This window comes from Cynocephalus volans, chromosome X (genome assembly GCF_027409185.1).
Source record: "Cynocephalus volans isolate mCynVol1 chromosome X, mCynVol1.pri, whole genome shotgun sequence".
Lineage (NCBI taxonomy): Eukaryota > Metazoa > Chordata > Mammalia > Dermoptera > Cynocephalidae > Cynocephalus > Cynocephalus volans.
In genome coordinates, this window is record NC_084478.1 from 167572821 (window position 1) to 167599526 (window position 26706).

At 41.7% G+C, this 26706-nt stretch overlaps 1 protein-coding gene across 1 annotated transcript in view; it reads left to right on the forward strand.

Moving 5' to 3' along the window:
* Positions 1-26706, forward strand: part of LOC134368539 (gamma-aminobutyric acid receptor subunit alpha-3-like) — a 217567-nt gene that overhangs the window by 47461 nt on the left and 143400 nt on the right. The window contains exon 4 of the mRNA XM_063084975.1: positions 11359-11502. Within this exon, the coding sequence (XP_062941045.1) occupies positions 11359-11502 (144 nt within the window). The remainder of the gene's footprint in view (positions 1-11358; positions 11503-26706) is intronic.

The window sequence follows — 26706 nt, forward strand, 5'->3', positions numbered from 1 at the left end:
ATGAATAGATTTTACAAGTAGAAGATAGGATTAGATAACTGAAAAATGGCTAAGTAGAAAATAGCACAACTGCAGCACAGAAAGACAAAATACAGAAAAGACTAAGAAGCATGTAGGACACAGTAAAAGAAAGTAGCAAAAGCAATAATTAGGTAGTTAAAGAAAAATCATTTTAATACTGATGAAAATTATCAATCCAAAGATTCAAGATATCAATCAAAGGTTCATGGAAACACCACATTTACATGGAAGTGCCAAGAATGAAATTGAAAAATTTTCAATAAAATCTAATCCAATATTAGATATCAAGACCTATTTCAAAGCTATCATAATTCAGACAAGGTATTGTTGCAGAGATAGACAAATATATTAATGGGACAGAACAGAAAGAGAGAGAGAGAAAGGAGAGATCTTAACTCTTATCTCACATCATATACAAAAATAAATTCCAACTGGATTGCAGATGTTAATGTCAAAAGGTGAAAGGTAAAATAATAAAGTTTTTAGAAGAAAACATAAGAAAGTATCGTCATGATCTTGGAAGAGGTAGAGATTGCTTAAACAGGACATAGAATAGCACTAACTATAAAAATAAAGGAGGATGACTTAGAATATAGTAACAATAACTTCTCTTTATCACAACAAAATTAAGAGAGTGGAAAGGCAAGCCACAGGGAGGGGGAAAATGTTTGTATTGTGTATGCATGACAGAGGACTCAAATCCTTAAGTTGAGATCCCCTACAACTCTGTAAGAAGTAGTCAGAAACTTTAATATAAAAAGGGCCAAAGTCTTGAATAAGCATCATAAAACAGGGATTCTCAGATGTGTGTGCATGCACACAAACACACACACACACACAGTGACCGATTACATTAGCCAGCAGGGAAATGCAACTTAAAATCTAAAGGGTACCACTACACACCCATTAGAATGACTAAAATGAAAAAAAAAGAAGAAAAGAAAATACCACATGTTGGTGAGGATGTGCAGCAAATCTATACTCTCATACACTACTGATAAGAATGGAAATTTGTACAAAGGTTTTTGGAAATTGCTTGCTTGATGGTACCTAATAGTGCTGAATGTACACATATCATGTACCTTTGCATCTCCTGTCCTGAGTATATTTCCAAACATATATCAGTGTTTATATGTACCAAAAGGAATATAAAGAATATCTATAATAGCAGAGCTAATTATAGACACACACTGGAAACTACCTAATATGCATCAGAATGGATTAAAAACATGTGACATAGCCACACAATAAAATACTGTACAGCAATGACAATTATATTACACTCAGCAACATGGATGAGGTCACAGATATGATGCTGAGCAAAAGCCAGACACATAAATGTGTATAGTGTGGGATTCCATTTATATCATATACAAAAACAATCTAAACAAATCTGTGGTCTTAGGAGTTTTTAATATTTTTTCTATCATTGCTATTGGTAGTTTTCTAAATTCCTGACATATTAAACTATGGGATTCAGGAACCCGAAGTTGGAATTCCCAGGAATTTTATAAATTAAATGTTATTTTTCAAATACTTCAAACCTTACTAATGCTCTTTACTCATTATTATGGACATCCAACTTTTTTATTAAATAAGAAGTAGTAAGTTTTGAAATATTAACAAAGACTGGTAGCATATAGAATATACTCAAACACTAGAAAATGCCAGCAAACTTTATTGGGTGGTATTTGAATATCAACATTTGGATCTCTTATTAAGGTGAACAGCACTACAGAGTCAGGGGTCAAAATTGTCAGTGTAAGGATTTGTATTTGCTTCCCAAACCTGTTATTTCTTGGAAGAACACTCTCAGAGTTTTTATACAGTATACCATGTATGCATGTAGACTTATTAATATTTAATTTGCAAAAATGCCTTACCATTTAGTAGCACACAGAGCCACTAACACACACGTACAATGTGCACAATCAGCTGATCAGATTGTGACCACTTCAATCCTATGTACTTCTGTCCTGGTATCTGAAATTTTTAAAACTTGTGGCTCAATGTGCCAGCATTTCCTGCTGTTGCTTTTGACATGACATCAATAGATCCATTCAAATTAGTGGTCTTTTTGTCTATTCTTAAGCTTTAACTCTTGCAAGAGAATTGTAATATTTTTTTTCATTTTTGCTCATTTCTCAACTATTTTTTTCAGGATTTGATATTCAGAAAAGTTGATAAATTTCCCAATATAATGCCAGGAAGGGATTTTTACACAGAAACACTGGTCAGGATACTGGTTATTTTTTTATTTTATTTTATTTTTATTTTTTTGTATTTTTTGTTTTTTTTCTGGAAAGGGACACATATGATGCTTCTGGGTGCTGGTTACATGGAATGTAAATCTGGTGTTTAGAAAAGAGATCTGGACTGGAGATTTAATTTCAGTGTCATCCATATAGATGGCATTTAAAGGCATCACTAAGGAAATGACTGCATATGGGGTAGAGAATAGAATCAAGGACTGTTTCTTCAATCATGGCAATATTAAGAGGCTATGGAGAAGAGAATAATTCAATAAACATAAAGGAGAGAACAGGAGAAGTATAAGGAAATCTAAGGAAACAAGTTGTCCTGGAAGCCAAATAAAGTACATCAATAAGGAAAGAGTGATTTAAATTCTTTAATTCATAAGTGGGCAGTTAAAATTAACTTTAGAAAATCTCCAGTGAGGAAACAATTCTGGAATAATGGAGTAAGGACTTCTGAAAACCCACTCCTCCATAAAAGCAATAAGACAATTTTCAAATATGTCAAAATAAGCTTTCTCCAAACTTTGGAAATTAACAAAAGGCTCATAACAATCTGTGGAGTATTATTGAAGAAAAAATGGCCAATTCCCAGTAACACCAGAGAGTCCTTATTCCCCTCCTCTTCTCCCTAAATCTGAAGAAGCTTTGAAGATTTTCTAATGATTAAAGGGGCAATCAATCAAGAAGATGTAACAATTATAAAGATATATGCACCTAACCACAGAGCCCCAAAATACATGAAGCAAAACTGACAGAACTAAAGGAAGAAATAGACAATTCAACAATAATAACTGGAGATTTTAATATTTCAGTTTCAGTAATAGATAGAACAACTAGGCAAAAGACCAACATAGAAATAGAAGACTTGAACAACACTATAAACCAAATAGACCTAATAGGCATTTATAGAGCACTCCACCTAACATCAGAATGCACATTATTTTCAAGTGCACATGGAACACTTTTTGGAGTAGACCATATGTTAGGCAATAAAATAGAACTCAATAAATTTAAAAGTATTGAAACCATACAAAATATTTTCTCTGACTTTAATTGAATGGATTAGAAATCAATAGCAAAAGAGAATTTGACAAATTCATAAATATATTGAAATTAAACAACACACTTCTAAATAAACAGTAGCTCAAAGAAGAAACCAGAAGGGAGATTAGGAAATATTTGGAAATGAATGGAAATGATGACACAACATACCAAAACTATGGGATGCATCAGCTTAAAGCAGTTCTAGGAGAGAAATTTATAATTTTAACACCTAAATTAAAAAGAAAGATCTAAAGTTAATAACCTGACCTTCCACCTTAAGAAATGAGAAGAAATAAAAGCAAACTAAACCCAAAGCAAGCAAAAAGAAAGGAATAATAAATATTGGAGTAAAATTAAGTGAAATAGAGAATAGAAACACATTAAAGAAAATCAAAGAATTGAAAACTTGGTTATTTGAAAAGGTCAACAACACTGATAAACCTCTAGGTAGACAGACCACACAATATAGAGAGAAGAATAAAATTACTAAAATCATTTTAAAAAGGACATTGCTACTGACCTTATAGAAATAAACAGGATTATATGGGAATATTATGAGCAACTGTATGACAACAAATTAGATAATTTTGATGAAGTGGAAAAAATTTGTAGAAATATTCCATCTACTGAAACTGAACAAATAAAAAAAGTTATTGAATATATAACAAATAAATATATTAAATTTAATAACTTGTCATAAAGAAAAGCCCAGGCCCAGATGGCTTCACCATTGAATTCTACCAAATATTTAAAGACAAATTAATACCAATTCCTCACAAGTACTTCTTCTGAAATATAGAAGAGAGAAGAGACCATTTCTTAAGGCATTCTATGAGGCCAGTATTATCCTGACACCAAAACCAAAGATCACAAGAAGATATAAGTATAGGTAAATATTTCTTATGATTACAGACACAAAAATCTTCAATAGAATTCTACCAAACTGATGTAAGCAAATTATAAAATGGATTATACACCATCTTTAAGTGGGATTCATCTTAGAAATGCAAAGTTGGCTTAACAACTAAAAATCATTCAATGTAATTCACCATATTAATAAAATAGAGGACAAAAACGTGATCATCTCAATAGATGCAAAAACACATATACCCCATACTAGAAATCCAAAATTTTGTCCTGATTTGCCAGTAACTAGTGCCTATAACATGTCCTGTCACTTTGGATAAATAAAAGTCCTGAGAATTACAGTTATTTTATTTAGTTATAAACTTATACAGTGCTTGCTTCCATTTGATTTCATATGTATGAATCTTAGGCTGTAGCTGTCAGGTTCATCTCATCCCTTGGAATTTTGCTGAATATGTCCAAACCAAACTGATGATCGTTTCTCTAAATCCTTCTTCTGTATTCTCTATCAGGGTTTAGTTTCTGTATTCTAGCTGTTACTTACCCCTTCGTTCTTTTATGCATATATACACACATATATATACATACACATATATTTATTTATTGACTTTTTAATTTTTTTATCATTATACAATGTAACCAATTTTCATGGCTCTTTTCCCCTCCCCCGCTTTACACCCCTGACAACCTGAGTTCAGTTCTCTTGTCTTAAAAAGTTCAACAAACTATTGTGATTGTTGTATCTTTTTTCGTTCTTTACTTATTTGTTTGTTTATTTTTATTAGCTCCCACATATAAGTGAGAACATGTGGTATTTCTCTTTCTGTGCCTGGCTTATTTCACTTAGCATAATTTTCTCTAAGTTAATCCATGTTGCTGCAAATGGCAGAATTCATTCTTTTTTATGGCACAGTAGTATTCCATTGTGCAAATATACCACATTTTCCTTATCCACTGGTCCAATGATGGGCTTTTTGGCTGGTTCCAATCCTTGGTTTTTGTAAATAGAGCTGCAATAAACATGAAAGTACAAGTATCCCTTCAACATAATGATTTCCACTCCAGTGGGATTGCTGGGTCATATGGCAGTTCTATCTGTAGTTGTTTGATGAACCTCCATAACATTCTCCATAATGGCTGCACCATTTTACAGTCCCACCAACAGTGTAGGAGGACTCCCCTTTCTCCACATCCTTGCCAGCATTTGTTGTTCTCAGTCTTTTTGATAACAGCCAGTCTAACTGGGTGAGATGATAACTCAAAGTGGTTTTGATTTGCATTTCTCTGATGCTTAAGGATGTTGAACATTTATTCACGTGTCTGTTTGCCATTTGTATATCTTCTTTTGAGAAATGCCTATTCAGCTCCTTTGCCCATTTTTAATTGGGTTACTTGTTTTTTTTTACTGTTAAGTGTTTGGATTCCCTATATATTCAGGATATTAATCCCTTGTTGGATGCATAGTTTGCAAATATTTTCTCCCATTGTGTAGGTTGTCTTTTTGCTATGTTAATCATTTCTTTTGCCATGCCAAAGCTTTTTACTTTGATATAATCCCATTTATTTATTTATTTACTTATTTATTATTTATTTATTTGTTTATTTATTTGCTGCCTGTGCCTTTGGGGTCTTGTTCATAAAGTCTTTGCCCAGTCCTACTTCCTGAAGTGTTTCTGCTATGTTTTCTTTTAGGAGTTTTACAGCTTCTGGATGTGTATTTAATTCTTTAATCCATTTTGAGTTGATTTGGGTATATAGTGAGAGGTACTGATCTAGTTTCATTCTTCTGAATAAGGATGTCCAATTTTCCCAGCACCATTTATTGAAGAGGCAGTCTTTTCCCCAGTGTATGTTCTTGGTGACTTTGTTGAAGATAAGATGGCTGTAGGTATATGAGCTGATTTCTGTGTTCTCTGTTCTGTTCCATTGGTCCATATGTCTGTTTTTATGCCTGTACCATGCTGTTTTGGTTACTATAGCTTTGTAGTATAATTTGAAGTTAGGTAGTGTTATGCCTCAAGCTTTATTTTTTTTTGCTCAGGATTGCTTTGGCTCTTCAGGGTCTTTTGTTGTTCCATATGAATGTTTGGATTGGTTTTTCCATTTCTGTGAAGAATGTCATTTGTATTTTGTTGGGGATTGTGTTGAATCTATAAGATTGCTTTGGGTAGTATGGACATTTTCACAATGTTAATTCTTCAAGTCCAACAGCATGGAATATCTTTCCATTTTCTTGTGTCCTCTTCCTTCTTATATCATCTTCCTTTCCCCTTTACATTGGCCTCTGCCAGTTCCTAAATCTGTTTTTCACTTAGAACACTTTGCACTTACTGGTTTGGGGGGTTTTAGGTTTTTTTTTTTTTTTTTGGTGAGGGGGGTTGTTTGTTAGCTTTGGCCTGAGATGTTCTCTGTCAAACTCCTAACACAAATGGCTCCTTCTCAATTTTTACGTTTCAGTTTAGAAACAAGACTCCTCAGAGAGGTCTTCTCTGATCACTGTATCTGATGACATCCCTCCTTACCCCAAAACACTATTATCTTCATAGCATGTATCAATACCTGTTTTATATTATGTATTTACATGTTTATTGTTTGTCTTTCCTTAATAGACTGTAAACTCAATGAGGGGATGGAAGCTCAAATGTCTTATGACCTCTGTACCTTGACTATCTAATATAATGCCCTATTATTTGTTGAATGAGTGACTGACTGAATCAGTTAATCAAGGAAGCAATCAATCAATCAATCTCTGATGATATAAGTTCAAAAGGAATGCTTTCCCATTGGTGCTACTGTGGCAGGATTGTTTTTTCCTCCCCATCTTCCTGGGGCCTTTCACACAGTAAGGATCAGGTAACTGGAGGAGGCATTTGGCAAAGTAGGTAAAGGCAAAGAAACACTTGTGCTATCATAGCCAGTACAAAATCTATATTTTGGGAGTACAGAAGTTCTAATTGTTGGATAGATATAATTTCTGTGGTATTTAACCCCTCCTACCCTCCCCTAGTATCTCTGTGTAAATAGAATGATTAGAACTGAGAAGAAGGGGCAGGACTCTATGGGAAGGAAGGTTAGGGGTTAAAGGAGCCCAAGGGCTATGGAAGAAGAGAACAAAGAAGGTCTAAAGGGAGAGAATTCTGTTCCCCATTGGGTGAATGAATCCCACCATGCACTTGAAAAAGCTACAATCTCAAGGTCATCTAGAATCCTTCCTTAAACTCCCCTCTTTCTTTTCTTAACCATCATGAAAAACCAAATGTTATAATCTGTTCTTCTGAAATTTCTTCTCTGTCTCACTCAATTCAGCCCACTGTCTACTATCATTCGTTATGTCCCAAGGGTCACTCATACCAAACATTGTGGTGGTGTTTTAAATGTTGCCTTAGTTTCAGTTTCACTCTCTTCCACCAGTCATCCATTCTGCAGCTAGGGTGATTCTTCCCAAGCATACATCTAAGACCATGTCATCTTTCCCCTTCAGGCATGCCCACAAATTTTACCCTATGGATGAAAACTCTCATTTCTTAGGATGAGCAATTAGGATATTTTGTCATATTAGCTCAGCTTCTCTCTAGCCTGTTAAGTCAAGTGATACCAACAATTCCCTTACCACTCCATGCACTCCCATACTTTTTGCCCTTGCTATGTTGTTCTTTTGATAGGAATATTCTTCTTTTACCTACTAAAGATGTCCTCATCTTCTGAGTATCATCTTCTTTATCTTCTCTAACACCCCAGTCTGAGCAGAAGTAATAGTGCTCACCTCTGCTTTCACATAACACTTGTTTTTGTTTCACTAGTGTACATGCTTCTTGTGTTAAAACTTGCGCTATAGCTATTGTGCTCTCTCTGTCTCCACCAATAGATTGGGGGCTTTCTGCTGGTGGTTATTGTGCTTTATTAATCTTTATTTACCAGTACATGTACAGGGGCAGGCTCTGAGCAGACACTTAACAAAGTAGTTTTCAATTTTTTTTTTAGAATTTACTTTTCCTTCTTCGGTCTCTTTCTTCATTAGTCCAGGCCTTTCCTGCTTTGACCTCCATCTTATGAAAAGAGAGTATTTTTTTCCTCCACAAATACCTCTATTCCCATATATTATTGTCAAAAAAAAAATGAAACCATTGCTTTTTTGCATAAAGCAAGTTACCATCTGGGCCCAGTGAAGTTTGAGGTACTGGTAGCTGCATAATTTATTGTCACATCTGCACTAGGATCTGCTAGGATTTTGAGAGCCAATATTCAATGGTGTTTGTTCCATGTACTCAGTTTTAGTTGAGAGATGCAACAAGAAATTCCTTTTCTTTCTTAGGGGTGAAAAAAACCTTTCCATCACTTACCCTTTCCCTAAACAATCCTGTTCTAGCTCTTACATTGTTAAACTCTTAGGTAGATTGGATAGAATTTTGTATTGTCCTTTAAACATAGGGTGTTACAACCACCTGAACAGCAAAGGTAAGAAGACATATACAGGTGATTCTCTGCTTAGGAGTATGGGTACCCCAAGCATATGTACTAAAGATAGAAGGCACTGGGGAAATATAAGATAAGGGCCTTGTGAAGTCACATTTCACTAACAGCACTTTGACAGTCCTCACATAATAGAATACATTTAGGTAAGGGTATGAGAAGAGGCCTGAGTAGACTTCCCTGTCTTCTTGGTGATAGTAAAGATCTACAGCTCCATTTGGTAGCCCTAGATACCCTGTAGGCAGCAGAAGATACTTTGCTTCCAAGGTTGAATCACAGGGACCATAGCCATCTATAGGTGGAAGTTTCTAGACCAGAAGTTGCAAGTTGGGGGGGTATGCATGTGATTTGTTTGATCCATATGGTGTTTACAACTTTTTAAATTATTTGCCAAGATTTGAAATTTTGGAGATGTCACAGAAAATTACATATTTGTTTATTATTTTATAAGACCAGAAGATCCGACAACAATGGGCTTAAATCCTACATGGCCAGAATCAGCTGAGGCTGAGTAGTGGCTGTCCCTTGTAGATTGGGTGCATGCTTGCCCATTCCTCATAATCTTCATCACTTCCACCTCTCTCTCTGAAATCGGGGTCTGATATCAGTTGCCATTAGTCAACTCACTTGCACTCTTGTTTTACTTATAATAGAATTAGGAACTCTGGAAAGAATTAAGAGGAAAGTGAAATAGTTCTTGTACCCATATCTATCAAAAATTTTTTTAAAAAATTAGAATAGACTGAGATGGTTGTGTTTCAAAAATGATGGGCGAGTTTGTATTTACTTGTAGAAATGAAGAATATTTCTACATCTTTACTATGAATGCAGTGTATGCTTTTGTAAGAAAAATAAAACTTTAGATACCAAAATTATGCAATTCATGATTAAAAAGTTCTAATTGATATATAGAAAAGATATGAAAATCTTAAGAAAACAGAAAGTTCAACAGGTTTTGTGTTTGAATGCATACACTAAGTGTTGCTGTTGGGAAATGCAGTTATGCATTCAACAACAAACCTTTCTAGGCATCAAAATATTTTATAGATGACAAATTTCAAAAAGTGTCTTTTAATTGTAGCAGAAATTATGTGCTGAACTAGAAGCATTGTTGTTGGTGTGTTGAAGAAATTACCGAGGCAAAGGCAAATTATGTGGAGAAGTTAAATTTCATACGGCATTTTCTTTCACAGCTTATGAGGGCACAGACATAAAAATAAATTATGGTCTTGAAATTGATACAACAAGCAAAAAGAAAGGACATTGTTGGGAGGGAGGGGGGAGAGGGAGGAGGGAGGGAGGTTTCGGTAATGGGCCCCAATAATCAACCACATTGTATTTTGACAAAATAAAATAAACTAAAATATATTTAAAAAATTATGTAAAATAAACATATTTTAAGGTAAATATATACATAAAAATGAATTATATATATATATATTTTTCATGATGTCAATGAGAATTTTGTTGCAAATGAAGTACATTTTGGCATGTTGCCCATTACAACCAAATCAAAAAGTGGTTTACTTAGGTATATTTAAAAAGTCCTAAAAAGTGTAATGTAAGCAGATCACAGTTAGTACACGTGAGTTGGTGTTAATGTCAGACTTGTTATGAAGTGTATATCTAATGTTGCAAAGTTTTGCAGAGACCCAGAATTTACATTTGTTCATTGGCAGATTCACCAGAAATTATTTGCATTGCGGTGTAAGGTTTAAACAGAGCATTTTATGGGCATAGTAGTTGCCAGCATGATCTGGAGACCTCCCACAACAGACAGCTCAAAACCTGGAGGAAAGGGGCGAACAGTATGGTGGTCAGCTTCCCATTATGAGTCTAGGTGCCTGACTTAGGGCAAGGTGCTCACCCCAAGTATGAAATCTGCTATGTAAAGAGTCAATCGTGTCTGGAAAGGAATCAACTCATTCCTTTAAGACACTGACTAAAGTTAAATAACCCCACCTCACTCCCCCAACATTTCCCTTACTCACACCCCTAATTTGAGTTAATCCATACAAATTCTGTACTTGACATTGGAATTCCAAATATAAGACCTGACATTAGCACCCTGGTGTGGAACAAAAAGTGTCAGGTTTCTGGTTTGCACATCGAAGTGGTAATAAATAAGTTATAAAAGAAAATTATAATTATTAATTATTGCTATTTTTAATTTCCATTTTTTCAATTTTTAATTTGATATATCACTGGTATGAATTTTTGCTTTATCTCATATGTTCACCCCATAATTAATTGAAGAAAATGTTATTACTTTTCTGGCAATTTATTTTTCTTACAATTAGTCTGAGTTGTTCATTTAAGGTATCTCTACCTCTCTGGCTTCTGTAATCATTTGAGTTTGTGACATCTGCATGAGGTAATATTTTAGCCAGTCTTTTCCCGGCCCTACTGTCTACTCTCCAAGAGAAGGAAAAGTTTATTGGCAGGCTAGAATACTGTGAGTCACTGAAGGAAGAGACTGTTTGGGGTTTATTTTGATGTACCCAGCATATACGATAGTAGATATTTAATGAGGGTTTGTTATATGGATGAATGGATGAATTTACTTTAGTTGAAGAGAGTACATACCCAGAACTCTTTGGGGATGGAAGTTGTATTTTAATCTCATTCAAGTTTAGTATCAAGGATAATCATTTTCCTTTCCCTTCAACATCTACTTCTTGACCCTTCTCTGCATTAGATGCTTATACAACAGCCGAAGTGGTTTATACTTGGACTCTTGGAAAGAACGGATCTGTGGAAGTGGCACAGGATGGCTCCCGTCTGAACCAGTATGACCTGCTGGGCCATGTTGTTGGGACAGAGATAATCCAGTCTAGTACAGGTATTTACTTATTTTATTTAACACACGTGTCTGTAACCTGCACCATATGCCAGTCACTGTTCTAAGTACTTGTAACTTACTTAATCTTCAAAAGAGTGTTGTGATGAAGGTATTATTATGTGGAAACTGACACGTATAGAAGTTCAGTAATTTGCCCCATGTTACAGTTGTGTAATATCAGAGACAAAACCTGAACCCGGGCAGAATGGCTCCCAAGCCCATTCTCTTAACCATGATGCCTTGCTACCTCTTGGGGAGTGGGGCAGAAGGTCAGGGGCATTAGGGCTGGAGTATGATCAAAGAGAAAGCAGAGGGAGGCCATGGAGATGGGAGAGGTGAGTTTTGACCCTAAAGGTTTCATTAAGACATTTGTTTAAACTAATGCGGAGGTGTCACGTTAACAGCCCCAGGAGATGTCAGGCACAGAGCCAGCAGGGCAAGGGAGTAGCCATGGACTTATTTTCTTAAGTGTATCACCCACCTCAGAAAAAAGCTTGTTTGTAAAACTGTCAGGTCTTCTCAATGGCTAATCTTTGGATATTGACAGATGGTTCTAGAGCTTTATTCTGTGTCCTTAAGTCCTGTCCATAAGGAAACTGACCAGTTCCAGGGGCCTGAGGGAGGCACCCTGAATACTCACCGTAGGGTATTTGGCAAAATGGAGTATATGCTGGGGCCCACATACCATATAATATTTTTTGCTGTGAAAGGATGGAAGCTTTGAGCATTACCTTTCAAGCCACACGCGTCTCTGTGAATCCACGTTATGAATGAGGTGGCGTACTCTTGTCCTTTCGTTCCATTATCTGGACACATGCTGTTTCCTCTCCTGATGTTACAGCCTGTCATCTTGTCTGCCCCCTGTTCTCCCTCTACCCCGGACCAGGGAGAGGGAACCGAAAAAGCAGCATATGAATTGGTTTTGAAGAACAAAAAGGATTTAGAGATCTGGAATTAGGTGTGGGAAGAGGCTATTTTTAACCAAGGCAGTCCTGAGGTGTCAAAAGTTCAGAGGGATTAGAAAGCGTGGCCTTTAGGAGAAGCAAGATGAGGAGAGGAGAGAGAGTGCAGGGCTGCGGGGGTGGCCGGCTGCTGTCCCCCACGGCGTTCTGGGGTCACGGGCCAGCAGGCCTTCATGGTTGGTTGGACCAGGTTGGAGAGCAGGCAGGTGTGGCTGGCCCAGGTCTGAAGAGTCCCCTCCCTCCCGCGGTGAGAGTCAGCTGCTGAGGCCACGCACCAGGCTTTAGAGGAGGTGGCAGAGGTGGCCGGCGGGCGGGAGGTGTGCCTGGGCCACCTGGGCCCCGTCACGTTGCCCCGTCGCGGGTGGGGTTAGCAGGGCTGCCAAGCAGCCTGGGCTCAGGTCCCTGGGAGTGTGGCCTGGGGCCGGTCGCCGACCCCTCCCGGCCGGCTCACTGCTCATGGAGGAGAAGCGGGACGACAACACGCGTGTTTCCTGCCCGTGGGCTGCAGACGTGCTGCCGGCCTTCGGTGACCCGATTCTTGGGCTGTGCGCACAGGGCAACGCCCGGTGCCAACGTGCTCCACAAAGGGACGCCGGCCTGGTTCTCTCTTCCCGAAGCCCCATTGAAGAGCAGAGCCCAGGGGACCGTCCTCGCACCAAGGTCTTCCTGCAGTGTCACCACGAACTGGGTGAGCCTCCGGCGGCGGGGAGGGGCGGGAGACCCGCTGTGGGCCCTGCAGGCTGCGCCGGAGCCCGCCTGAAGCCACATCTGCCACTGCCTGCCCTGAAATCGCAAGCGGAGCGCAGCCCTGGGGGTGCCGTGTGGTGGTGGCGGGTACCCTTATACGAGAGCACAAGTGGCCATCCTGGGACTGTGCGGGAGCACCCACGGCCACGTGTGCACAGCCATCAGTCGCTCGCCCCACTGCAGAGCAGGGCGCTGTCCTTTGTCCCAGCCGAGCTTCTTTGCGGTGGGGAAAAGAGGACACAGAATAGTACAGCACAGCAGGTCCCGTGCAGCACAGCACAGCGGTTGCCAGAGACCCAGGGCTGGCTCCTGGCTTCTGAGAGGCCCACCCTCTCGGGGACACTGCCTGACGGGCATCAACTTGTGAGACCGATGTTTGTCTATCTAAGCAGTGGAGCTCCTGTTTCATTTGGTTAAACCACTGTTTCCTTTTAATCACACAGACAGTACACATTCATGCTCGGAAAATCAGAAATATGCAGAGGAGCAAATATTGGTAATTAAAGTAGTTTTTAATTCCACTATCTAGAAGAATCTTAGATTTTGGCACATTAACTGATTATTGTACATTTTGGTATTTAAGCAGGTTCCCTTTGCATTTTTAATAGATATATGTTTTTATATAAATGGAACGATACTGTTGGTAATTTTTTATAAACTTTTAAATTTAATTTTATATTATAAACAGGTCTTCATGTCACTAAATGTATAGGATGCAAATAAAATGCACACAAAATTTAGTAACACTATGTTAACAATTAGGATGGACATACATTCATTATTACCTGTTTAAATAAAACAAAACAAAAACACCCTTCTCTAAGGCCAGAGCATTCTTGACAATAATGTGATATGTATTGTTGTCACTGGGAATTATAGCATTTTGTCATGAAGCTCAATAAAATAATTTTTATCTTCATTTGTAATGCCCTCACGTATATGAATCATAATCTACTTACCAATTATCTGCTACCACATTCTGTGTTTTAATGCTATAACAACGCTGTGAAGACAGTCCTTTTCCAAATGGCATTTTGCTCCTGTGTAATTTTCTGCCTAGAATACAGACAGAATATTGAGATTGTTATTTCAGAAATTAGACACATTTAAAAAAAAATTTAATATGTATTGACAAACTGCTGTTCTGAAAGGTTAAACAGCTCGCACCCCCATCAGTGTAAGAGCATGTCAGTTTCCCTCACCCTGGGCAACAGGGGTATTATAGATTGAATTATGTTCCCCCAAAAGATATTGAAATCCCAACCCTCAGTACCTCAGGATCTGAACCTATTTGGAAATAACTTCATTACAGATGTAATTAGTTAAGATGAGATCATATTCAAGTAGGGTGGGCCCCTAATCCAATGTGAGTGGTGTCCTTATAAAAAGAGGAAATTTGGACACACACATGCGGAGAACACCATGTGAACATGACGGCAGAGATAGAGTTATGCTTCTGTAAGCCAAAGAACCCCAACAACTTAAAGCTAGAAAGAGGCAAGGAAGGTTTTCCCTGCGGGACTCAGAGGGAGCATGGCCCTGATGACACCTCGATTTCAGACGTCTAGCACCCAGAACTGAGAGAGAATGCATTGGTTTTGTTTTAACCCATCCAGTTTGTGGTACTTTGTTATGGTAGCTCTAGCAAACTAATGCAACAGGATATTGTCATTCCTGTTTTCTTACTGTTGATTAGAGTAACACATGGGCATGATGGTAGAATTTATAACAGTCAATTTTTGAACATGTAATATATGCCAAGATTGCCCTGAGAACATGTATTAATTTATTTAACCCTTGAACAACACTCTGAGATGGGCACTTATTATCCCTGGTTTACAGATAAGGACATTGATGCTCAGATAGATGAAAGAATTTTCCCAGGGTCACAGTTGGTAAGTTGGTAAGAGTGAGGTTTTGAAACCAGGCAGTGTAGATCAGTCTACACTCACAATCACCACACAGATCTCTCTGTTTTTAACATTTTTATCCTCTTTTCTATCTTGAAATATACAACACAATATTGTTAGCTATTGTCACCCTAGGGCACCAGGACTTATTCTTCGTATCTAACTGTAGCTTTGCAACTGGTCCACCACCCTTTCCTCAGCCCCTCTCTCTCCTCCCTTTCCCTGCCTCTTGTAACCACTATTCTACTCTTTTATTTTTCTTAATTGACCCATGATAATTGTATATATTGATGGAGTTCTATATTTGGGTACATTCATACTGTGTGCCATGATCATATCGGGGTGCTCAGTATATCCATCACCTCAAACATCTGTCACCTCTTCATGTTGGGAATAGTCACCATCATCTCAATCAGCTATTCAGATACACAGGAAAGGAGAGGAAAGGAAAGGAAGAAAAATCAAATAACAGGAAGGTTTTTACTGAAAAGCTGCATTTTCTATTTTAACCACTTAGGTTTTACTTCTGGTGGTTCCCTCCATAGTTCTAAATAATGTTTTTAACCCGCTAGTTTTTCATTTTTTGTTTAGAAATTAAATATAAACTCCATACCTTGAAATATGTGTGCTTAGCTCACTTTGATGACCGCTCCCCCACCTCTCCTCCCCTCCAACATGCTCGTTCTAAGTCTTGACAGCTGATGGAACGGTTACTCCTATTTCTTGTCCCATCAGTCCTCTGTCCTCATATCTGCATCTCCTTTTTTCTTACAACTTCTGCCAGCTAAAATTTTGCTTTTTATTGTCAAAATAGATTAAAATGTACATTTAGTTCTTATAGTAGGCAAGATAATGGCTCTCCAAAGATGTCTACATCCTAATCCCCAGAACCCGTGAATGTGTTAGGTGACATGGCAAGGAGGAATTAGGTTCCTAATCATCTGATTTCAAAATAAAGAGGTGATCCTGGATTATCCAGGCGGGCACAGTGTATTCACAAGAGTCCTTAAAAAAGGGGAGGCAGGAAGACCAGAGTCAGAGAAAAAAAGATTAGAAGAACCTTTGCTGCTGGCTTTAAACATGAACTGTGGGTCCACAAGCAAGGAAATGCAGGCAGCCTCAAGAAGCTGGAAAAGGTGAGAAAATGTGTTCTTCTCTAGAGCCACCAGAAAAGAAGGCAGCTTCGCCAACACCTTTGATTTTAGCAGCATAAATGTATGTTGCTTTAAGCCACAAGACATTCCATCCTGCAGATGGCACTTTCCCCTCAGGACTGAAACTGAGAGCCCCAGCTATTTCCTAAACCACCAGTCCCATATTAGGGAAGACTCACATGATGGATAACCAAAACGTAGTCATAAAAGATGCACTTTTCTCAGTAGGGATAATAATTGAACTCTGCAAATAAAGATGTGGGGCAGAGATTCAGGTAGAGGACCCCTTTTGTGAGATGATTTCTGGGCCAATACAGCAGGATGGGACAGGACCTCATTGATGTGACGGAACCTCATTGACGTGACACTCTAATTTACGGAATAAGAGGAAATGTGGAGCCCTCATAATATAACTTGGAGAGTGTTGAATGGAGCCTTGGGGAGACCTGCCTCTCGTCCTGGCTCCACTGTGGCTATCTATGAATCTGAGGCCAGTCCTTAACCACCCTGAGCCTCTGCTTCAACATTGGTGAAATTGAAGGAGGTTGACCAGATGCCTCTGTGGTCCTTCACAGGAGTCTCTTTCCACCTCCTGCTTCTGCAGTGTTTGCCAGCTCTGCTGTTGGGTGTACCACCTCAGACCTGCAGCGAGGGCTCTGGTACAAGTCTTTGGGACCCATTTCAAGAGAGAGTGTAATATACAACCCTGCAGACTCTTACAGACCTTTCTGGGTAACACTTACTTCATTGCACTTTCAAAGATGAAAAAGAAAGAAAACGCTCCTTAGCAGACTCATGGTAATCGGGGCTGACAGATGTCACTCAGGATTTTATTATTTAAAGCCACAATGATTTTCCAAATAACCTAAAAATATATAATCCAATCTCAAAATAGTGTCCTGCAACAGAGGCCAGGGAACCCTGTAGGAAATGAAGTCAGAATCTTGGCACCCCTTGTGTGCTGGTTCAATGGCTTCAAACACTTTCATGTTCTCTGAGAAATATGGGAACATGGAACCATATCAAGTTGCTTAGTGTGCCTGCCAATGTCTCAGAGAGCTGGGGTGGGGTGGGGGGTGGTTCTTGGGTGTTTCCTCTGGTACCTAAGCCAGCATGACACCTCTCTTTTGGTCCCCATAAAATGCTTTCTCCCCATTATATGAAAGCATGGGTGGAGATATAGCAACCTTTACATATTTAAAAATTAAGTACCCTCATGTCTAGAAGTTGTTCTGCTATATTCAGAAGATCATGTTATAAATCTGGCCACGTTGGTGGTAGAGGCAGTTGTAGAAGGAAACTAAAACATATTGAGTACCTACTGTCATCCAGGCACTGTACTTTATTTAATCTTCATTTTATTTATTTATTCCTCATTGTTATTTATTAAACACAGATGCTCTTTGACTTACGATGGGGTTACATTGCAATAAACCCATTGTACGCTGAAAATATCGTTAAGTTGAAAATGCATTTAATACACTTAACTTACCAAACATCATAGCTTAGCTTACCTTAAAGTGCTCAGAACACTTATATTAGCTTACAGTTGGGCAAAATTATCTAACACAAAGCCTGTTTTATAATGAAGTGTTGAATATCTCTTGTAACTTATTGAATACTGTACTGAAAGTGAAAAAACAAAGTGGTTGTATGGGTGCTCGAAGTACGGTTCTACTGAATGTGTATCGCTTTTGTGCCGTTTTAAAGTCAAAAAATCATAACTCCAACCATTGCAAGTAGGGGACCATCTGTAATATTATTTATATCAATTACATTAACACGTAATTAATAATAAGTAATACATTAATTAACCTTGTGAGAATTATTGTTCCATTTTACAGATGAGGAAATTGAGGCCCAGAGAGGTTAAAGAAATTTCCTGGTGTATAACAGCTAGGAAATGGCAGAACGACGGTTTGAATCGAGGTGGGTAGGTGGGGGTTTTGGAGCTGGCTTGAATTTCATTGCTGGCTAATATCTGGAGCCAGCAGCCCTGGGACAGTGGGTGGGACCAGCAATTTCTAGCAGTTCTAGGAATTGCAGAACTGGTCTGCCTTGAAGTGGGAGGGGTGAAGGGGCATCTTGCCCTAGTCGTCTGTGCCCCACCCCTTCCAAGGAGCTGTCAGAAGCCAGGCCCTGTGCCCCCAGGTGGCAGCCCCTGCAAGGCACCCGCTGGAGGTTATCTGTTCAGATCAGTCTCCAGGAAGCATCTCCGGGTGGCTTCCGAGCTGGGGGGGAGGCAGGTCGGCCTGCCAGCCTCTGACTGGCTGTTATTTGGTTTTCTCTGACTAGATCTTTGTTTCTGTGAAACCCTTAGCGGCTGAGGCTCTCGTGCATCGGCTTAATCGGTGCTGCATGGAGCGCTAGCCTGGTTAAGTAAACACTGTTGGAATATTACCTGTCTGTTAACCTGTCAAAATTGCTTTACAGCCCCCTTTTCTCTTCCCCCCACACGGAATTTCCCCTGGAGTTTTCTGCCTGCTCTCCGGTTCCTTCCCTCACCCTCCCTGCTCCGTCCTGCAGTTTTCCCACCCTCTGAGTCATTAAATATTGTCAGAGTTCCGCCACTTACAGCTGCCTTGTTTGCCCAGTTCAGATAAATTGTTGTGGACTCTGTGATGCAGACCAAGGACACTGGGCTCCAGCCCCAGGAAAGTAACCACAGCGCCTGCCAGGTGGGCAGAGGCAAGGGGGGGGCTGCTCCACCCTTTCTCTAAACACAGAGTTTATACATTTGAGGGTCCCAGGGGAGCGTCCAGTTCTAACCCCCCCAGTCGTTAGAGGCTAAGACCTGACTCCACATTTCGGTCTCACGCGGGATTAAATGAGTTCTTGGATTCTTGGAGATTTCCTTTTTTCTTTTTTTGTTTTAATTGTGCTAAAATACAGATTACAAAATTTACCATTTTATTCCAATTTAAAGTGGCATTAAAGACATTTACAGTGTTGTGCAACCACCACCACGATCTAGTTTCAGATCTTTAAAAAAAAGTCTTTTAAAAAATCTTCATTGACTTATCATTGATATGTAAAAAATGTCTACAGTTTGAAGAGTCTGCACATATGCACACACCACCCTGAAAGGAAACTCTGTACCCATTAGGTGGTCGTTCTCCATTCTCCCCTTCCCCAGGCCTGGCAACTACCTGTCTGCTTTTTGTCTCTATGGATTGCCTGTTCTGGATTTTTCATCTAAACAGAATCACACAATATGTGGCCTTTTGTGCCTGGCTTCTTTCACTGAGCATAATGTCTTCGAGAGTCCGGAGATTCACTTTTGCCTTCTCTTCAGGTTGGGGCTCCTCCGAGGGACAAGGGGGTGATTGCTGGGGACCTGTGGGGTGGTCTTAACTTGCTCCTGGCAGGCTTGATCTTCTAATCTCTCCATCAGTTGCCTGATAACCTGCAGGATTTTCACTGCCTCCTGGGGAGGTCATTGTGACTTTTACTGAACCCATCAGGCCCTCCGTCCCGGCCAGGCCTCCTCACCCCTGACCTGGCCAGGTGCTGGTCTCCTTCCTCCTCTGACAAGTCGTGGACACAGTTCATCTTTGGATGCGTGGGCTCGACGCGCAGCATAGAGAAGGCCTTCATTTGTAATCAGAATTAGGGGTGTGGGCTTAGGATTCAGCTGGAGGTTTAAATCTTAGCTCCGCCGTCACCTAGCTGTGTACCTCAGTGTTTCCACCTGTAAAATGGGTGGCAATGACTATCCTTTAGGGCTGTGATGATTGAAAGCACTGGTGACCGTAAATCACTTTGTGTGGTGCCTGGTGTTTAGGATGTATACGGTAAGTAGTTATTGTCTGCAAAATCTTGGTTCAAAAAATAATCAGCCTTTGCCATTCTAGAAATTTTGGCAACTTGTGGAAAGTGCACAGGGTTTTAGTGCACCTTTTAATGAGAAGCATTTGCTGGTTTTCGGGATTCTGAAGGGCTCCAAATCAGGTCATGGTCTGTGATAAGGAGAAAACCTTGCTTATATCCAAGTCAGCAATAATCTTTCCCTATTTCTTTTCCTTTTTTTTTCTTTTCATTTTGCCCCGCTGATTTTGGAATTTCTCCCAGTCTAAGACTATTCTCTACTCACTCCTGTTTCCATTCCACCAGGCCGACCTCCCAGGGCCTTGGTGACAGGGAGGCCAGTTAATCTGGTGTGACACAGATGCGCTTCAGAGAGTGTGAAAGAGTTCATGTGCCCCGAGTGCCCAGCCCCTTACAGGGTGAGAGGGAAAGTGACTTTATTCTTATTTGTGGCCTGACTCAAGTTCACTGTAACTCTGCAAAGTGTGTTGAACATCTACCAGGTGAGCCCACAAAGCAGGCTGTGGGAATGTTGGTGGGCACATGATGTCAGGTTCTGTTTTTGGCTGCCATGAATGACCAGCACGTTGCATAACCTCTTTGTTCATTCGGTTCCACGTCTGTGAATCACTCGCCTTCAGCCTGTGTGTGTCTTGTGGTGCAAAGAGGGGGACTGGGCTGCTGCCTGGGCCTCTCACCCACTGCCCAGTGGTGGCTCCTGCTCTTGCTGGTGCGCCATGGGCCTTTCATGCATGTTGGGCAGAAGTAGGTCAGGCACCTTCCAGCAGTGGCTCCTCAGTAGGATGAGTGGATGGCTTTGCTGGGCTGTGGGAACTGAACCTACTTTTGTTCCCTAAAGGAAGTAACTTTTTATTCTTAATTGATAAAAAAACAAAAATAAGTACCACACTTTAGTAATGCAAAAAGATGTTACTTTCTTGTTATTTTCTCCCTGATGTGTGTGTGTGTGTGTGTGTGTGTGTGTGTTTTCTTCAGAAGGGTGAGCCTGTGGATTTTTTTTTCTTAAGTTAGGTTTATCGAGGAACACTTTACATATAGTAAAATTCACACTTTTTTAGTGTTTAGTGGATTTTAAGTTGGAATGCAAGTCTCCCTTCCTAAGATATCCCTAAGAAGCAGATTTGGAGCACTGTGATTCTGTGTATGAGCTGGAGTAGGTAATTGTATGTCAGTAGAAGGGGTTCAGACTGACCTGTCATCTGTTCCCGACACTGACCCCAGCTCTGAGCTCTTTCCTGGAAGGCCCTTAAACCATCCACACCAGGGGTCCATGAAACAGGGCAGGTGGTTGTGTAGGAAACGCCCTTGAATGAGCTGCCTGGCCCCAGCCCCCTTCTGGGTGACCTTGTTTTGCCTCCAAGAGACTCATTTCTTCTTCGCCAGTGAAAGGAGTTTCTTGGGGCCACTGTGGGCACTGGGCAGAGGCTGTCATTCTTTTCTTTTGTGCCTGAGCATCTGCACGCATGTGCGGGGAGTTTGGGGCAGGGAATTTGGGCTAGAGAGATCTCCAGCTCCTTCCAGTTCATCGGCTCTGTGATAAGGTCTGATGGATTCTGTGTCACGTTGCTTGGAAACGAGGTGGAAATAGGGCAATTACAGTTTAAGTGGGGCTCTAGAACTTTCTGGGATCACCAGATAGGAGCTAGGCTTGATATCTTTTTTTGGCTCGTTCTCTGCTTGGTCCTACCTCGTAAGCAAAGAGAAAACAAGCAAAAACTCAAATAAGCTGCCTTAAACAAGAGTGTGAAAGGAGGCAGGCACATGTTGTTTTCTGCCAGCTGCCTCATTTGTCATCTAGGGTCGAGGAAGGGTGACTGTCTTGCCTTCAAAGGTGCAAGAACTGAAGCCAGCCTCAGAGTGTCCACTTGGGGGATGGTAGCTGGACCCTCAATGTGCCTGTTGATAGAAGGGAGGGCGCTTTAGGCCGGAGAGAGCAGCTTTGTCTCCTCGCGGCGGCGCATGGGCTCACAGCCACGTCCTGGCTGAGCGATAGTGCGTCCAGCTTGTTTGGGGCCAGGGCTGAGTCACCATGAATCCTCCACAGCGTTGGCAGCGGCTGTTTAAAGAGACCCAGGACTGAAGTAACAGGAGTGGTTAGAGGCTCTTGCTAGAATCAAGCTAGATGGGGCACGGCAAAGATGAGAAATCTGTCTGAATCTGCTGAGACTCGGGGGAAGCCCAGGCCTGTGTGCTGGGACAGGTGAGTGTGGGTCTCTGTGCCTTTGCTAAGAAAGGCACAGAGACTGGCTCATGACACCTTCATTCCAAGGGGTCCTTCTGCTAACACAAGCTGACATTCAGTGGGAGCTTTCACTTAGCCAAGTCCTTAACTACCAAGTCCTTAACTACATTCTTGTGTTTAAGCCCTCAACAGCCACATGTGTATTGGCCCATTTTACAGAGGGGGAAAGAGAGGCTTAGAAGGATTAAGTCACTCAAAGTCAAGAACAGATCAACAGTTTCTCCTTCAGATTCTGTCTCTGCCCTTGTAGGCCAAGTTCCTTTGCTAGCTAGCTCCTACAGATGGGCTCCCAGCCCTCGGAGAGCGCATCTCAGTTTGTGGACATAGACTCATTACTGTGACCATTTGATTAATATTGGTCCCCTCCACTGGACTGGGGAGGTGGTTCATTTTGTTCCACATTGTATCCCCAATATCCAGCACAGAGTAGGCTCTTTAATCGTTGAATGCATGAATAAATGAAAGGCCCAAGAGCTCCTATCTGGTAGATTCCAGCTGCTGCCTGGGCTGCGTATGTGTGGAGCAAGGCCCTGTAAACACGGGTGGCCAAGTTCAGCTTCTTCTTGAGAGACTGGCATAGGAGTTTAGCAGTGCATTTCACAGTTCCCACCTTGTTCACGCCATCTCTTTGCTGCAAGGGGACAGCTTAGGTGGCCAGTTCAGGGCACTGCCCAGAATTGCCTAGAGCTGAGGCTTTTCCATTCTCTTCTTGTCACTGACCAGGTAGGCATGGTAAGAAGTGCTGGTAAAGCTCACCAAAGAGTTAAGTCCCTCCTCTTGTCTCCTGGGATGGTGGCACTGCAGGGACAAACTGTGAACCAACCTTTGGACAGGGTGACCACCCACTTGGGTGGCTCTGCTTGCTCCATTGCTGGGCTGGGGGAGCACTGGTCTCGTGTTACTTTATGGGTTTAGACCACCCCTGAATTTCTCTCCAGAAGTGTCCCATATTCCCAAATGGCCTTTTGTTCTTTCTTCTCTAGGATGTGAAAAGTGTGGTAGCCACCCTAGGTCTATGCAGCAGGGGAACCTGGAAGCTGGTGAAGATAGAAGGGGAGGGATTTTGGAAGCTGGTATTCATATGTATAAACCCACGTGCTTCTATAATTGATCCCAACTAGGAAAGTGGACAGGAAGAACCGACCAAACCCAGTAGTGAGGGGTTGAAAGCACTCTAGCTTTATTACAGATATTTGCTTTATATTCAAATAAATATATAATTGGGGGGATTGCAAGTGATATGAAGCCAACAAGGCAGTTTATGCTTTTTAAAAGAGGAGGAACATGGCTGTCTAATTACTCCTCCTGGGTTCTCTGACCTGGAGACCCAGAGAAGGGGACACTGAGGATCTCAGCCTGCCCTTCCAGCAGGTGCTTCCAAGCCAACTCTGGGGCCTTCAGCACCCAACCTACCTTGGCTGGAATCAAAAGACCTGAGAGCAGGAGTCACATGGCTCTGTGTATCCTGTGACATAGCACAGGGTGGCATTCTGGATCCAGACTGACTGAGTTGGAGTCCCAGCTAAAGCCGCTGTGATCCAGCCTCTAGAGGGACTCCCCGAGAGGTTGTTGCTTTCCCTGGTTCCCCTTCTCCCCTCTCACCATCTGCCCCCAGAGGTGTAGTTTGAGTCATCTCTGTAAGAGGTTTGTCTTTTATGCTGGAGTTCTGTGTAGCACAGTTACATTAGAATTATTTCTACATGTCAGGCTTAATTTGTTGCAAGTTTTATTTGATTCCAAAAACATGTTATATTTATAGTAGGGATGTCTGTCCATATATCCCTCCTCTTTTACAGTTTGTATTAACAGCGTATGCATAACTATTCACAATTAAAAGAAAACAGACACACCCAACACTGACGGAGTATTGCTTACAGCTTGGGGCTTTATTAAAGCCTCCCTTAAGAGTGGTCTCTTTTCATAAGTTCCAGTTCATGACAAAGCCCACGTATGTACAACTACATGCTCAGAACCCTATGGTCTGATTTTTTAATGGCATGGGTTTCAATTAAAGATTGATAGGTTGAATTACCTAAATGTCAATGATCTCCAAATAGGCCTAAAAAGTCTCCATGAGCAGAAAAGTGCTTGCTTCACTCTGGAAGACACAGAAATAACAGCGCTTTGGTTTCTAAGGGTTTAATCTCTTTGCAGTAACTTGCTCCTCCTGAAGTTACTGCAATAGTTTATCAGCTAAGGAGAGAAAGTGTCTCCTTCATTTTTTCCATCTTAATTGAGGCACAACTAACAAAAGTTGTATATATTCAAGGTGTACAAGTGACAATTTGGTGTATGTATATGTTGTGAAATGATTACCACAATCAAATTAACACGAGGAGTTTCAAGATGGCGGCGGCTGCGCGGCTGGCGCGGAGTAGCTGAGGTGGAAAAGGTGGCCACTGGGCCTCAGGCAGCCGGGAAACTTGTGGACCTTCCTCTGGCCATCTCTTAAGGGAGGACTGCTGCTGCTGGCCGGTCGTGGGGGCTCAACGCCACTTTGCCCCCGGCAGGAGAGGCTGCCTCATTTACAGGCAACAGCTTTGAAGTGTGGAGCAGGAAAAGAACTGATTCTTAGCTGCAAAAGCGAGTCTTGAAACAGGGAACACGGCACCAGGGCTGCTGTGGATGCAGCCAGGATCCCGGAGGCTGGGGCCGCACTGAAGGCGGCCAGCTGCCCTATTCAGGATTCGAGGTTTCAGGCCGGCATTAAAGAAGATTCCTGGGAGCGCCCGAGCGGCGCCACGACTGAACAGCCCGAGGCGGCAGCGCCGAGAACACGGAAGGCAACAAACCAGAGACAGAGCGAGCGCCCGACCTGGCACAGCACAGTGAGTGATCCCTGGCACAGCTCTGTTCGGGGGGTGGATGCCCACGCGGCTCCCGCCTGCACCACCAGGCCACTCACTGCCCCGGTGCTGCCTCCATTTTCCCAGGTGCGGGAAGCTCCGCCCTGCTCGGCCATCACTGAGCCCATTTGCTTGGCCTGGTGCGGGGCTTTCCGGACCCTGCGGGCCGGCCTCCTCTCCCACTCCCTCCGCGGTTCTCTGGCGGGGCTGGGGGTGTGGGGCGTCCCGACCAGTGTTGGGAGGGCTAGGAAGTACTGGCGGGCCGACTGTCACTCCACCACACCCTGGACTCCGGCCCCGGTAAACTTCCTGTTACTGGGAGGCAGATTCCATCTCTGCGACCACCAGTTTGGAAAAAAGCCTAACGAATTTCTGGTTGGGAATAGTGTGGTAGGAGAGTTCCCAGGTCCGCTTGAAACTGCCGGAGAGCAGGCTGCAGGCGGGCACTAGACTCGGTTTATACCGGGGGGATACAAAGGTGAACAAGACCCGAGAAAGATCTACACAGTGCTACAAAGGCACCCAGAGAGACCGGTCATCTGTGCCTAGCAGAAACCTGGTAGACTTCCTGGGCGAGGCGGTGCTGAGCAGGGTCTTAAAGGCCCAGCTGATAGACGAGGGGTGCAGAAGACACACCCCAGCCCAGCACAGTGTGCACAGAGGGGGGAGACGTGCGGCCAGGGAGGCGGAGTCTCGACAGAAACCACACACCCAGTGGGGTCGCCACTGCACGATCTAACAGCCTGGGCCAGAGCACACGGAATGGGGAGAAGTCCTGTACAGAAAGTGAAAGCTCAACAGAGATCACACACCCTGTGGTACGTGATCCACCAGCCCAGCAGAGTCCAAGCTGACCAGAAAGGTGGATCCCCGGAGAAGCCCAAGACCCGAGGCAACCACACACACAAGACACTAGAGGCCAACTGAGCAGTCACGGCGGGAGCCATACCAAATTGGCAACCACAGCAACATCCTAGTTAGTCATTAGTCTCAAACCGGTGGACTGTGAAACCCCCTGCCACAATGAATAAACAACAAAAAAAAGACACCAGAAATACAAAAAATCAAGAAAGTACACCACCAAAAGTTAATAAATCTCATACTCTAGATCCTATAGAACAAGAAGCCCTTGAAATAACTGACAAGGAATTTCGAGTGATAATTCTAAGGAAACTGAATGAGATACAAGAAAACTCAGCTAGACATCATGATGAAATGAGGAAAAGTATACAGGATCTGAAAGAGGAAATATACAACGAAATCAATGTCCTGAAAAAAAATGTAGCAGAACTTGCTGAACTGAAGAAGTCATTCAGCGAAATAAAAAACACAATGGAGAGTTTAACCAGCAGGCTTGTCGAAGTTGAAGAGAGAACCTCTGAACTTGAAGATGGGCTGTTTGAAATAACACAAGCAGACAAAAAGAAAGAAAAAAGAATCAAGGACATGGAAGAAAATCTGAGAGAGATATCAGACAACCTCAAGCGCTCAAATATCCGAGTCATGGGTATTCCA